Here is a 12,426-nt window from a genome sequence, read left to right on the forward strand (position 1 = left end):
CCCTTTTGATGTGTTTGCTCAGCATGTGGTCTGGGAATAAAAACTCCTCTAATAAGCGCGCGCGTGTGTGTGTGTGTGTGTGTGTGCATTCGGCGTGTGTAGCGCGCGCGTGTGTGAGGCCGCAGTGTCACTCTGCCCATTTAGACAGGAGGGACGCTGACCTGCCACTCATGAGTTGCATTGTGTTGTGTGTGTGTGTGTGTGTGTGTGTGTGAGAGAGTGTGTGTGGAGAAGCCTCCAGTAACGTTCTTCTCAGGTCGGCAGATATGTTCTGGAAGTTCTGAAAAATACACAAGCGCCACGCTGTTTTCTGGTTAAATGTGCATGTCTGTATTTCTATGATATTAAAGAATAAAAAAACTTGTTACGAGTTCAGTCCTACTCTCACTGGGTTTTTGAGAACATTTGCATTGATCGCTCCATCACAAACGTACCAAACTGGACCGACTACCTGAAATGCGAACTGTGTGGAATTGATGGTGGTAAATATTATAAACACAGCAGCCGCTGGGGTTCGGAGTTCACCCAGGAGAGCGCTTTCCTGCTCTAATGCGCCATTTTCGGCGCATCAGCTAATTACACGGCGCAGGCGTGCACCAAGTGGGAGGAGGTTAGGTGTGATGGAGGATGACGAACGTCCCCATGCTCTGTCCTTGAGGTGAGGTGACACCGGGCCGCGTGTGAACTCCTCTGTGTTTTGCGTGGTGAGTGGGTGGGCCTTGCTGTAGAAATCCGGTGGATGGGGGTCAGGGGTCGAGGTCTCCCGCCGCGCCCGCCACCGCCGCTGGGACTCGTTTTTTTGCCGTATTGTTAATGTGCAGCGTGGGAGTATGTGCCGGAATCTTAGAGACGGGGAGACAATCAGCTTCTATACCCGCCACTTCCCTCTGACTGGCCTGTGGGTGTGTGCAGATCTGAGAGTGAGTGTGTGTGTGTGTGTGTGTATGCGTGTGATGGTGAGTGTGTGTGTATGTGAGTGTGCAGATCTGAGAGTGAGTGTGTGTGTGTATGTGTGATGGTGAGTGTGTGTGTATCTGTGAGTGTTTGTGTATGCGTGTGTCTGTGTGTGTATGCGTGTGTGTGAGTGTGTGTGTCTGTGTGTGAGTGTGTGTGTATGTGTGTGTCTGTGTGTGAGTGTGTGTGTGTGTGTGTGTATGTGTGTGTGTATCTGTGAGTGTTTTGTGTATGTGTGTGTGTGCGAGTGTTTGTGTATGTGTGTGTCTGTGTGTGAGTGTGTGTGTCTGTGTGTGTGTCTCTGTGAGTGTGTGTGTATGTGTGTGTGCGAGTGTTTGTGTATGTGTGTGTGTGTGTGCGAGTGTTTGTGTCTGTTTGTGTGTGTGTGTGTGTGTGTATGTGTGTGTATCTGTGAGTGTTGTGTATGTGTGTGTGTGTGTTGTGTGAGTGTTTGTGATGTGTGTGAGTGTTGGGTGTGTGAGTGTGTGTATATGTGTGTTGTCTGTGTGTGAGTGTGTGTGTCTGTGAGTGTGTGTGTGTGCGTGTGGTAGTGTGTGTGTATATTGTGTGTGGTCTGTGTGTGAGTGTGTGTGTCTGTGAGTGTGAGTGTTGTGTGTGCGTGTCGGCGGTCTGCCAGCTCCCGCTCAGTGTCTCCTCAGGTTATCTGAAGAAATGGTCCAAGCATGCAGATCTCATGCAGAGTGGAGAATCAATTATAGGCCATCATGAGGGCGGAGTCTGGTCAGGAGGACCAGCGGTGGTGCTGATATCTCCCAGGGGTGTCGCATCTATCCATATCTGCGCTCTTCTCCCCTGCGCTGCCCTTTCTGCACCTCTGGCTAATTGCTCGGGTGACAAAAAAAAAGCCCAGAAGCTGTCATGTGCTTCAGAGAAGCTGATATTGAAGGTCGTTTCCTCCTTTAGCCTCTTTCACACACTCTGACTCTCGCTTCTGGTTCGTCCTCCATCGTCCGTCTTCTGCACTGCCACAGTAATATTTTAATATGGAGGTCATTTTAACGTCCCCCTGTCTGGTCCCTCTCCGCAGGTGCAGAATGTCCACGGTCTGCAGAGCAGCCTGAACACTTATTGGCTGATAGTTGCTGGACTGAGCTGTGAACCTCTCTGCAGTCACCTGGACAATGGCGTCCCACATGAGGAGAGGGACGCGTCTGATCTTCTGCTGCTTCCTGTCGGCCCTGCTGGTCCGTCCATCTGCGCCCCGGCAGCAGCAGCCTGCAGGTGCGGTGCTGGATAAAACGTTCAGGACTTTCCACTCGGAGAACTCGGAGATGACCTTCAACCACCTGACGGTGGATTACAGGAACGGCAACGTCTACCTGGGCGCGGTCAACCGCATCTACAAGCTGTCGCCCGGCCTGGAGGTCCAGGTGTCCCACCAGACGGGGCCGGACGAGGACAACCGCAACTGCTACCCGCCGCGCATCGTCCAGCCCTGCAGCGAGCCGCTCGCCCTCACCAACAACGTCAACAAGATGCTGCTGATGGACTACCGGGAGAACCGGCTCCTGGCCTGCGGGAGCCTCTACCAGGGCATCTGCAAGCTGCTCAGGCTGGACGACCTCTTCAAACTCGGGGAGCCCTTCCACAAAAAGGAGCACTACCTGTCGGGCGTGAACGAGAGCGGCTCGGTCTACGGCGTGATCGTGTCGTACTCCGGCTCCGGCCCCGACAAACTGTTCGTGGCCACGGCCGTGGACGGCAAGCCGGAGTACTTCCCCACCATCTCCAGCCGCAAGCTGGAGCGCAACTCCGAGGAGGACGGCATGTTCGCGTACGTCTTCCACGACGAGTTCGTCGCGTCCATGATCAAGATCCCCTCGGACACGTTCACCATCGTGCCGGACTTTGACATCTACTACGTGTACGGCTTCGCCAGCGGGAACTTTGTGTACTTCCTCACGCTGCAGCCAGAAATGGGCGGGGGCACGGGGGCGGGGTCTTCAGCAGCGGGGCGGGAGCAGGTGTACACCTCCAAGTTGGTGCGACTCTGCAAGGACGACCGTGCTTTCAACTCCTACGTGGAGGTCCCTCTGGGCTGTGTTGAGGGCGGGGTCGAGTACCGCCTCCTCCAGGCCGCCTACCTCTCCAAGGCCGGGGCCATCCTGGCCCGCTCGCTCGGGGTGGGGCCCAACGATGACATCCTCTACGCCATTTTCTCCAAGGGCCAGAAGCGCCGACCCAGGGAGTCGTCCCAGGAGTCGGCGCTGTGCGCCTTCACCCTGCGCGAGATCAACGAGCGCATCAAAGACCGCCTGCAGTCCTGCTACAAAGGGGAGGGCACGCTGGACCTGGCCTGGCTCAAGGTCAAGGACATCCCCTGCAGCAGCGCGGTGAGTCCGGAAAAAGTCCGTCGGACTAATAGGTCAAGGGAATGTGTGGGGAAATGATCAGGTTTAAAACATATTGTTATGAAATAAAGTAAAAAAATAAAGTAAATGTACAACATGCCAAACACTTTGACCAGTCACCGAATCATACGGAAAGGATAGGTACTATAGGCCGGGAGGCCGATTGCTCGGTCTGACCCGGTAGCTCTATTCATGAGTACTTTCACACGAATCAGATCATTTTCCCAAAATATTACCAGTCTTATGACGATTGGCTCTTAAAAAAAGAACCCTGGTAAATACGACTGCTGCCTGCTGCCATCACGCTCCTCCGGGCCTTTTCCGTGTCTAATTGGTGCAGACTGACTGCTGCAGCCCATCATTAGATTTGTTTGTGCCGAGGTCATGTGACAGGCCGAATGTCAGTCGGGCCTGGAGACCCCCGTTCTCGCCTTTTCTGTGTGCGTTTGCGGATGTGATAAATCGCGGGGCCGAGATGAAGAGGAAAAGAAATTGCCTTCCTTCCAGAGTCAGTCTATTATTGTAATGACATTTCACTGAATGCCAGCCGTGGCCAAAAATTAATCTCTCGCCACGCAACAAAAACAGCCAATCAGAGCCCTCGCCGCAGCCTTTTCTCTTTCTTATTCAATCAGTGGCGACTGTACTGATTATAAACGGCCATTTGGGTATTTTTCTGTTTATTTCACACTCTTCCACTGGATAAATCTGCCAGATCTTGGATCCACGATGGTGCCATTTCACACACATCGGCCCACTATAAATTTGAACACTGGCCTTTCCTTCAAAAGGGGGTGGAGCCGGCCTAAACCAATGATATCGGCAGCTTTGCTTAATGATGTATTAACACGCACACCTTCAGACGGCTGTATGAACAGACAATGGCGTCTCCAGCGAGTGATTAAATGAAACGCGCTCGGTTTTTTTTCTTTGTTTGTTACTACCGGATCTGTGCACAATGGGACTGTGTGGTGTGACAGGGTAAAAAGTGGGGAGTGACACGAGCGGGGAGGGGGCGAACCCGCTATCTTGGTGGGAGATGGATGTTGCACTAATATCACACGGCTGCTTTTACAAGAATCGCAGTTGTTAGTCTCACATGAATTCCTGCCTTAAATAATGCATGAAGCAGCAGCGCCGCATGCGAGCGCCGTCGCTTACGCGCCTCCACATCCGGCAAAACCAGGAGACTTGAGTATTTATAATAAAACAAATCTGGCTTTATGTTTTATGACCATTTTCATATGTCCTATTTTTTTAGCACGAAAAACATTGCGGTGCATAGGAACGGTTCGTATAATCTTCCAGTTCATTGTGTTTCCAGGGGGAGGAAATATACAATAAAAACGTAACAGCTTTGATTACGGACAGATTAGCCGGTTAATAACGTTGAAAATGCTTTTGCAATTTTAAACGCGATGCTCAGTCTCTCCGCCACTCGCCGCCGTACGTCTCTCTTCCCTTTCAAGTCCCTCTTGTATCTGAGACAGTGTGCTCTGTGTGTGTATATGTGTCCAATTAAAGAGGATATGAACAGACCATTGATCATTATGGCAGCCCAGTGCTGCACACAGAGACACACACACACACACACACACACACACACACACACACCCAGGTCAGTAAATCAGACATGCATGGTTTAACCCTGGTGTTCGCTGCGGTTTTGATGTTATTATGAATGCGATTCTGGCGTTTCTCGTGTAAACAGGTAGAATAAAGTCAGAATTCGTCATTTCGCCGTGAATTCGGTGTGTGGGAGCAGCACCTGCTCATTTGTCCCACGGTTCGGAGCCGCTGCAGCGTCTCAGGTAGCAGCAATCTGTAATCTGCCGTAATCTGGCACATTCGGGCCCGATGATTGCTCTGAGGGGGTGAAGATCGTCGGAGAACATCGGAACGCTGGCTCACGTCGGTATTCTCCCCGATATCGTGACCTTGCAGGTACCGAGCGGGGACGTTGAGGAGGAGCGTTAAAAGCTGCCGCCTGTGTTGCCATCGGTGAAATTGCCGCGATGCGGCGGACGCGCTCGACTGGACCGTATAATGCGCGCTCAACAGTGGCCCGCGCCCATAGATCACCGCGCGGTGACATCTGACCTATGGAAGAAGGCTGGCTGGCCACGGTCCCTGTGTCAGCAGAACGCGGGGGAGAACAGAGGCAGAAAGGCAGTAAATTCCGCCGCTCCCGTCTCACATAAACGCCGCTGCGGAGTAAACACAGGACGGGCGTGGCGTGGCGTGACGAATGGCGCTCCCTGAGCCCCGACGCCCAGCTGATGATGAAAGGCCATTTTCCGTCTTGTTTATCATCCTTTTTCATGCATTGATAATCGGAATATTTTCTCTGACGCTTTATTGGTGTTCACGGTGTTCTGCTGTACTGTAATTATTATTGATTTTATTATGTCACAGTCCTTCCGATCGCTGAAGGCCATTAACCTTTATTGCGGGACCACCAGAAGAATGATCAGAACAATGCGTTGATCACTCACAGTATTGCTTGTGATTGACATGCGTATTAACATATATTAACCGCTAACTTCCTTTTGAACCCAGTGCATCATGGGTTATTGTAGATTGCAGGTGTGCATTCATGATGTTGTCTTCAGATGAAGCACCGGTGGTAATGAAGAGCATCTTTAAGTGCCATGTGATTGTTTGCCCTGCTGACAGGCACCATCACACATAAATACGGATTTACGAGAACCCGACGACTCCCGCTCCTCCGCTTATCTCCTCCACCAGAAAAAAAGTTTCAGCGTCCCAGGAGAGCCGTGGTTCTGTGAAGGGTGATGGAACGTCTCGGCAGGATGGCGTCACTGACAGCCATGGCGGCGGCGTGTGGAGTTGTTGTTTCTCCTCTCTTTCGAATACAAATCATTTCGTCAGTCGTCTTTGGGACGGGTCTCCTGGGCTTTCCACAGACAGAAGACAGCCAGTAGGTGACAGCTCCTTCACATCGACGCGGTTTTAATGGCTGAATTTAGATGCCTCGGCCCCACCATCTATTTTGGGTGAGTGTGGCGCGTGTCTGGGTCCCGTTGCTCTGGCTTTACCGGGGTTTAGGTGGCCATCGTGGAGCCAGTCTGAGGTTATTGTCGGCATTATATTATAGTATTAGTATTATAATGTAGTATGTTGGAGTTCTAGGAGATGTTGGATGACAGGAAAACCCGTGGAGGTCAGCGATGTCACGTGTGCACAGGGATGCTCTCCACTAGAGATTTATCAGCAAAAATATAATGCAAAAATAATAAATAAGGTTATAGTTTGCAATGGCATGTGGGTATTTGTGATCATATGAGGAAGTAGAACTGTAAATCTGGGCCCAAGCCAAGGTCGGGTCGAGTTCGGGCTCAATTTCTTCCGTTTTGGTCGGGCTCGTGGGTGATGTGTTTTAATTAACGATGCAAGAGAGATGCGAAAAATGGTTGCCGATGAGGTGAAATGGGGGCTAGCCCCAGGTGATTAGGGTCAAATTCTTTAGGGGTTGGGCCGGGTCGGATTCTGTCGGGTTCAGGTCGGGTCGGATTCTGTTGGAGTCAGGCCAGGTCAGTTTCTATTGGGGTTAGGTTGGGTCGGGTTGGTTTTGGGCTGGGTCGGATTCTGTCAAGTTCGGGTCGGATTCTGTTGGGGTCAGGCCAGTTCGGTTTCTGTTGGGGTTGGGTTGTATTCTGTTGGATTTGGGCCGGGTCGGATTCTGTCGAGTTCGGGTCGGATTCTGTTGGGGTCAGGCCAGGTTGGTTTCTGTTGGGGTCGGGTTGTATTCTGTTGGATTTGGGCCGGGTCGGATTCTGTCGAGTTTGGGTCGGATTCTGTTGGGGTCAGGCCAGGTCTGTTTCTGTTGGGGTCGGGTTAGGTCATATTCTGTTGGATTTGGGCCGGGTCGGATTCTGTCGAGTTCGGGTCGGATTCTGTTGGGGTCAGGCCAGGTTGGTTTCTGTTGGGGTCGGGTTGTATTCTGTTGGATTTGGGCTGGGTCGGATTCTGTCGAGTTCGGGTCGGATTCTGTTGGAGTCTGGCCAGGTCGGTTTCTGTTGGGGTCGGGTTGGATCAGATTCTGTTGGTTTCAGGCCGGGTTGGATTCTGTTGGGGTTGGGCCTGGCCAGTTTTTGTTGGGGTGGGATCGGATTCTGTAGGGTTTGGGTCAGGTTAGATTCTGTCGGGTTCGGGTCGGATTCTGTCGGGGACGGTTCGGATTCTATTGGGGTCGGGTCGGATTCTGTTGGGGTCGGGCCGGGTTGGATTCTGTTTGGCCCAGGCCGGATTCTGACGGGTTTGGGTTTCCTGCTGAAGGTTTGAAGCGAGAATGCAGTGCTTGGTGAATCGTTTTGACTTTCAGTTGGACAGAAGTCAGCCGATCTGCATATGAACGTGGAACTCGTGAAATTGTTTAATACGTTATTGGTTTTTGAAGAATAATCCTATGTGGCGTCTGCGAGGCATGAATGTGAGATTAGAGCTGAAAGTCCCCGCGGTGCAGTGAACCCTGGTAATTAATCTCACGCTGAATCGGAGCGTAATCTCACGTTTCCTCCTCGCGCTGACCCGCGGGCGTCGGCGGGGGCTCGTCTGTGACACCACAGCCAGCACCACAGAGGCTCATTTCAGATAAGTTCCTCTGCGTCTGGAGATAGCGCGAGACGCGGGGAGATGAAGGCGGTGCCGCCGCCACCGTCCGCATGGCCTGATTCTGCCGGGTTCTCTTTTTGGGTGGAAGTGACAGTACCGCAGAGGGCAGAGGCACGAAGTGAGATAAAGATGGCCGTGTGAGTGACGGAGGAGAGGCAGGAAGACCCCTCTCCGAGGGCTTGCGTACAGGGGGTCGGCTGTTATTTGCGTTTAAACGAGAGCGCGTGATGCGGCGCAGGATCCACAAATGTCATGTTTGCTGTGGCAGCGTAATGAAAATGTGTTCGCCCACCTGAAAGGTTGACACGCAGGAAATGTTTTTCATTAAAGCCATGATTGGCAGATTGGCCGGTGTGAAAGTGACACGATCCGAGCCCTGTTCTCCTTCACTCGTTCCTTCACCACCCAATGGCTGAAAAGATAACAGCCAGTTTCCAGATGATGAGCAATAATTAGCAGCATTTGTAGATATGAATGTGTAGACAAACCCAAACTCTACATTGCGCAGGTCCAGTGCAGGTTGGTCGTGGCCTAGTGGGAAACAAACTTGCCTAGTCCCAGGTTCAAACCCCACTTACTACCATTATTTATTTGGCCTTTAACGTCCTTGTTAACACAATGCGTCTCAAGACATTTGGTGACATTTAGAGCATGTTAAAAAAATTGCATCAAAAATGCTAACGGGGCCTAGTCACGATACGTCACATAAAATTTGGTGACTTTTGGACCATGTTCAAAAACCAACAGGGCATGGTCACGATGTGTGACGTGAAATTTGGTGACATTTGGAGCTAATTCTGGCATGCTAACAATAAAAATTTGTGTCAATTATCTTAGCTGGACTATTGTTGCTTTGTAAAATTAATGCATTTCAATGGGAGGATGGATGGATAAAAAGGAGTAAGGGGGATAGTGGGTCACATTGGTTGAATGGGTGCAATATACGGTTGTTAGTTGTTGGAAGGCAGGACGTGTGACAAAATGCATGGGAATGAATAAAAAGGAGAAGTCGGGGGAAGGGGATGAGTGGCAGCATGTGGGTAAATGGGAGAATGGAGGGATGAAAAGGGTGGAGAAGAAGTGATGAGGGGAAAGATGTCAAATGTGGTTGAATTGGTTCAATTTGGTGAATATGTAAATATACATTGACATTTACAGCATTTACCAGATGCCCTTATCCAGAGCGACTTAGTTAGTTACAGGGACAGTCCCCTCCTAGAGACACTCAGGCTTAAGTGTCTTGCTCAGGGACACGATGGTAGTAAGTGGGATTTGAACCTGGGTCTTCTGGTTCATAGACGAGTGTGTTACCCACTAGGCTACTAACACCCCAAATATTAAATATATGGTGGTTATATGAGGTATATGAGGGATAAAAAAGAGGAGTGGGTTTAATACATTTTCCCGGGAAAAGATTAATAATAAGAAGAAGAAGTAGAAGAAGAAAAATAACACATGACACTCAGGCCAAAATAATGAATATAATTATCAATGTGCATAGTAGTCTCCAGTGTCATGGCTGCTCTTGGGCTGCAGGTGTGTGTGAGAGAGAGAGAGAGAGAGAGAGAGAGCAGAATGGCGATATCTGGTCATGGTGCAGTGTTTGCTGGTGCTGGACGTTTTTTTTTTTTTTTGACAGCTCGACACTTTTAAAGGTCAGGCAGCTGCGAAAGTAGCCAAGGGAAGTAAAACAAAGGAAATATTCTCCATGCTTTCTTCTCATCACCCCGGTCCCTCTTTTATTTTTTTTATCCCTTCCTTGACTTCCTGTCTCCTCTCAGAATGAACTTGAAGTAAATTGAGTGCTGGCATTCCCATTGATCTGCTCCACTGCTCATAAGCACTATTTCACGGGGATGAGCAGCGTCTTCTATTTTCTTAATGAAGGTTCTTGCACGTCTCTGGTGACAAATGGAGGGTTTGGACGGCTGCACATTGAAGAAGCATCAAAAGATGTCCAGCAGTCACTTGATCTCCGGCGTTTCTGTGGAGTCCTCCTCTAATGAAGCTCAGATTATGAAACAAAGGGCCTGCACTAGCAGCCCTGCCTCGCGAAAAGGCTCTCGTCCGGCGCGTCTCCGGCTGCCAGGAATCGGCGTGATTAAGATAAACGGGGCCCGGGGAATAATTGAGTTTTTATCAGGCCGCATGTCCGGCCTTTTCAGAGCACAAAGCGGCCGGCTGTTTATGATTCATTAGACGCCCCAGACGCGGCCTGTCACGACCTGGGCTCTTCTGGGTGTGGAGTTTGGCGCGAGTCGGTGGGGAGCGATGCGGCGGGATAACTATCAGGCCTGATGGAATATTATGCACCATGAGAGGCCGCGTGCACGTGAAGTACGGCAATAGCAGGATACCTGTCATGGATTTATTAGCCGGTTATTCATGCCCCCCGCGGGCCGTTAATCACGGACCGGCGCGAGATTGGAGGCTGGCGCGGGGTCAGGGAATCGCCGAGCCTCAAACGTCCATGAACACGTGGAGATATTGCTTCATTATATCCCCACCGAACGCTGTAAATCACACGATTTCGCCCGTCAGATGCGGACCCGGCAGCCGCGCATTACGCCGTCCGGCACGTGAAAGGTCTACAGGACATTAAAAACAGGGATTTAGATAACAATGCCACATTATTGCCGGTAATGGAAGTCCTCTGCTAACTTTTCGGGGCGGCGGTGGCCTAGCGGTTAAGGAAGCAGCCTCGTAACCAGAAGGATGCTGGCTCAAATCCCGACCCGCCAAGGTGCCACTGAGGTGCCACTGAGCAAAGCACCGTCCCCACACACTGCTCCCCGGGCGCCTGTCATGGCCGCCCACTGCTCACTCAGGGTGATGGGGTAAATGCAGAGGACACATTTCACTGTGTGCATTGTGTGCTGTGCTGCTGTGTATCACAATGACTATCACTTCAATCAATCTTTCTTAACTAATAAACACCGTAAAACTGCAAATGAAGTCATGTTTGTTCAAGTCGACTGATCCGCTTTTTGCTCTTCGTATGAAAACTGACTCTTTTTTTTTTTTTCTTCTCCTCCTCCGTTTAGCTCCTCACCATCGACGACAACTTCTGCGGTCTGGATATGAACGCTCCGCTGGGCGTGTCGGAGATGGTCCGCGGCGTGCCGCTCTTCTCGGAGTTCTCCGACAAAATGACCTCGGTCATCGCCTACGTCTACAAGAACCACTCGCTGGCCTTCGTGGGCACCAGGGCAGGACGCCTGAAGAAGGTAGGGCTTCTGGAGATCCTCAGAGACCCAGCCGGCCAGACAGGCCGCAGCCTTCCTCCTCCCCCTCTCCTCTCCTCTCCTCTCCTCTCCTCTCCTCTCCTCTCCTCTCCTCTCCTCTCCTCTCCTCTCCTCTCCTCTCCTCTCCTCTCCTCTCCTCTCCTCTCCTCTCCTCTCCTCTCCTCTCCTCTCCCTTCTTCTCCTTCTTCTTGTGGATGGCGTTGGGATTTGGTGCGGGGGACGGACTCGCGTGTGCCAGCGGGCAGGATTCCAGTGGAACACGTTGCTGTGGAAGCGCGGTGGTCTTTTTCTGATGCCTACAGTACGGTGCGGCCAAGTCTTATTTTGAAGTGTCTCATCAAATCCAAGCGGAACCTCCACGCTCACCGCTGGAACGCCTTCAAGCAGTCGCTGGTCTTGCTCTGGTTTGGCGTCTGTTTTTGAAGCCTTTTGTTTTGAACCGTAGTAAATTCTGGTGACGTCGGTAGAAATCGAATAAGTAAAGACATGTTTACGTCCTCTGAGAGCTTTTCTAGATGCCATTTAAGTGATTACGGATCTGCTTAACGGGCGCATGATGTCACTGCTGGTAAAACGGTACAAGACAATAAAGAGCCAACGCGCCGCCATTAATCAGTGGGCTCATTGCGGCCCTTAATGGACAACGAAATACGAGGCTCCGTCCGCCGCGAGTAAATATTAGTGTTGATATCATCACCGGCGCCGTTTATGTGCAGGATAAATGTTAACGTAAACCAGGTTGGGGTCGTGTTTATGAGACCGTGTCTCGGGTCTCTCCTTTTTTGGTCGGGATGGCACGAAGTTTGAAAGAAAGAGGACCTCGTATATACTTCGCGCGGTGTTCGGCGTCTGGGCCACTTGAGAAGGTTGTGCTTGTTCCTCTCGGATGGATTTAGTCCTAATTCTCCTCCAGCATGCAGGGCCGCATGATTAATCCGGTAATCTGTGTATCTGCAGATGCATTCTTAACAGTGCTTACTGTAGAAATAAAGGAATTGGTGAACCCCAACACCCAGTTATAGGGAATCACCACTAGATGGAGTTGGCTGACGATTAATTATGCCCGTGTTAATCACCGCTAAATGCACGTTATTTAACGTGCAAAAGTTAAAATGTAATTATGATAACAGACATTGATCGTTACAAAGCTACAAAGTATGAATATTAACATGCTGCAACGCCGGATGCCTGGAACGTGCCAGTCTCTGCTTGGCATCTGA

At 50.9% G+C, this 12,426-nt stretch overlaps 1 protein-coding gene across 3 annotated transcripts in view; it reads left to right on the plus strand.

Annotated features, from left to right (window-relative positions):
• The window catches only part of plxna4 (plexin A4), a 123,409-nt gene that overhangs the window by 7,793 nt on the left and 103,190 nt on the right, over window positions 1-12,426 (plus strand). For all 3 annotated transcript variants that reach the window (XM_028955552.1, XM_028955551.1, XM_028955553.1), the window contains exons 2-3: window positions 2,003-3,308; window positions 11,006-11,188. In XM_028955552.1, coding sequence (XP_028811385.1) covers window positions 2,097-3,308; window positions 11,006-11,188 — 1,395 coding nt within the window. In that variant the 5' untranslated portion in view covers window positions 2,003-2,096. The remainder of the gene's footprint in view (window positions 1-2,002; window positions 3,309-11,005; window positions 11,189-12,426) is intronic.

This window comes from Denticeps clupeoides, chromosome 15, assembly GCF_900700375.1.
Source record: "Denticeps clupeoides chromosome 15, fDenClu1.1, whole genome shotgun sequence".
NCBI lineage: Eukaryota > Metazoa > Chordata > Actinopteri > Clupeiformes > Denticipitidae > Denticeps > Denticeps clupeoides.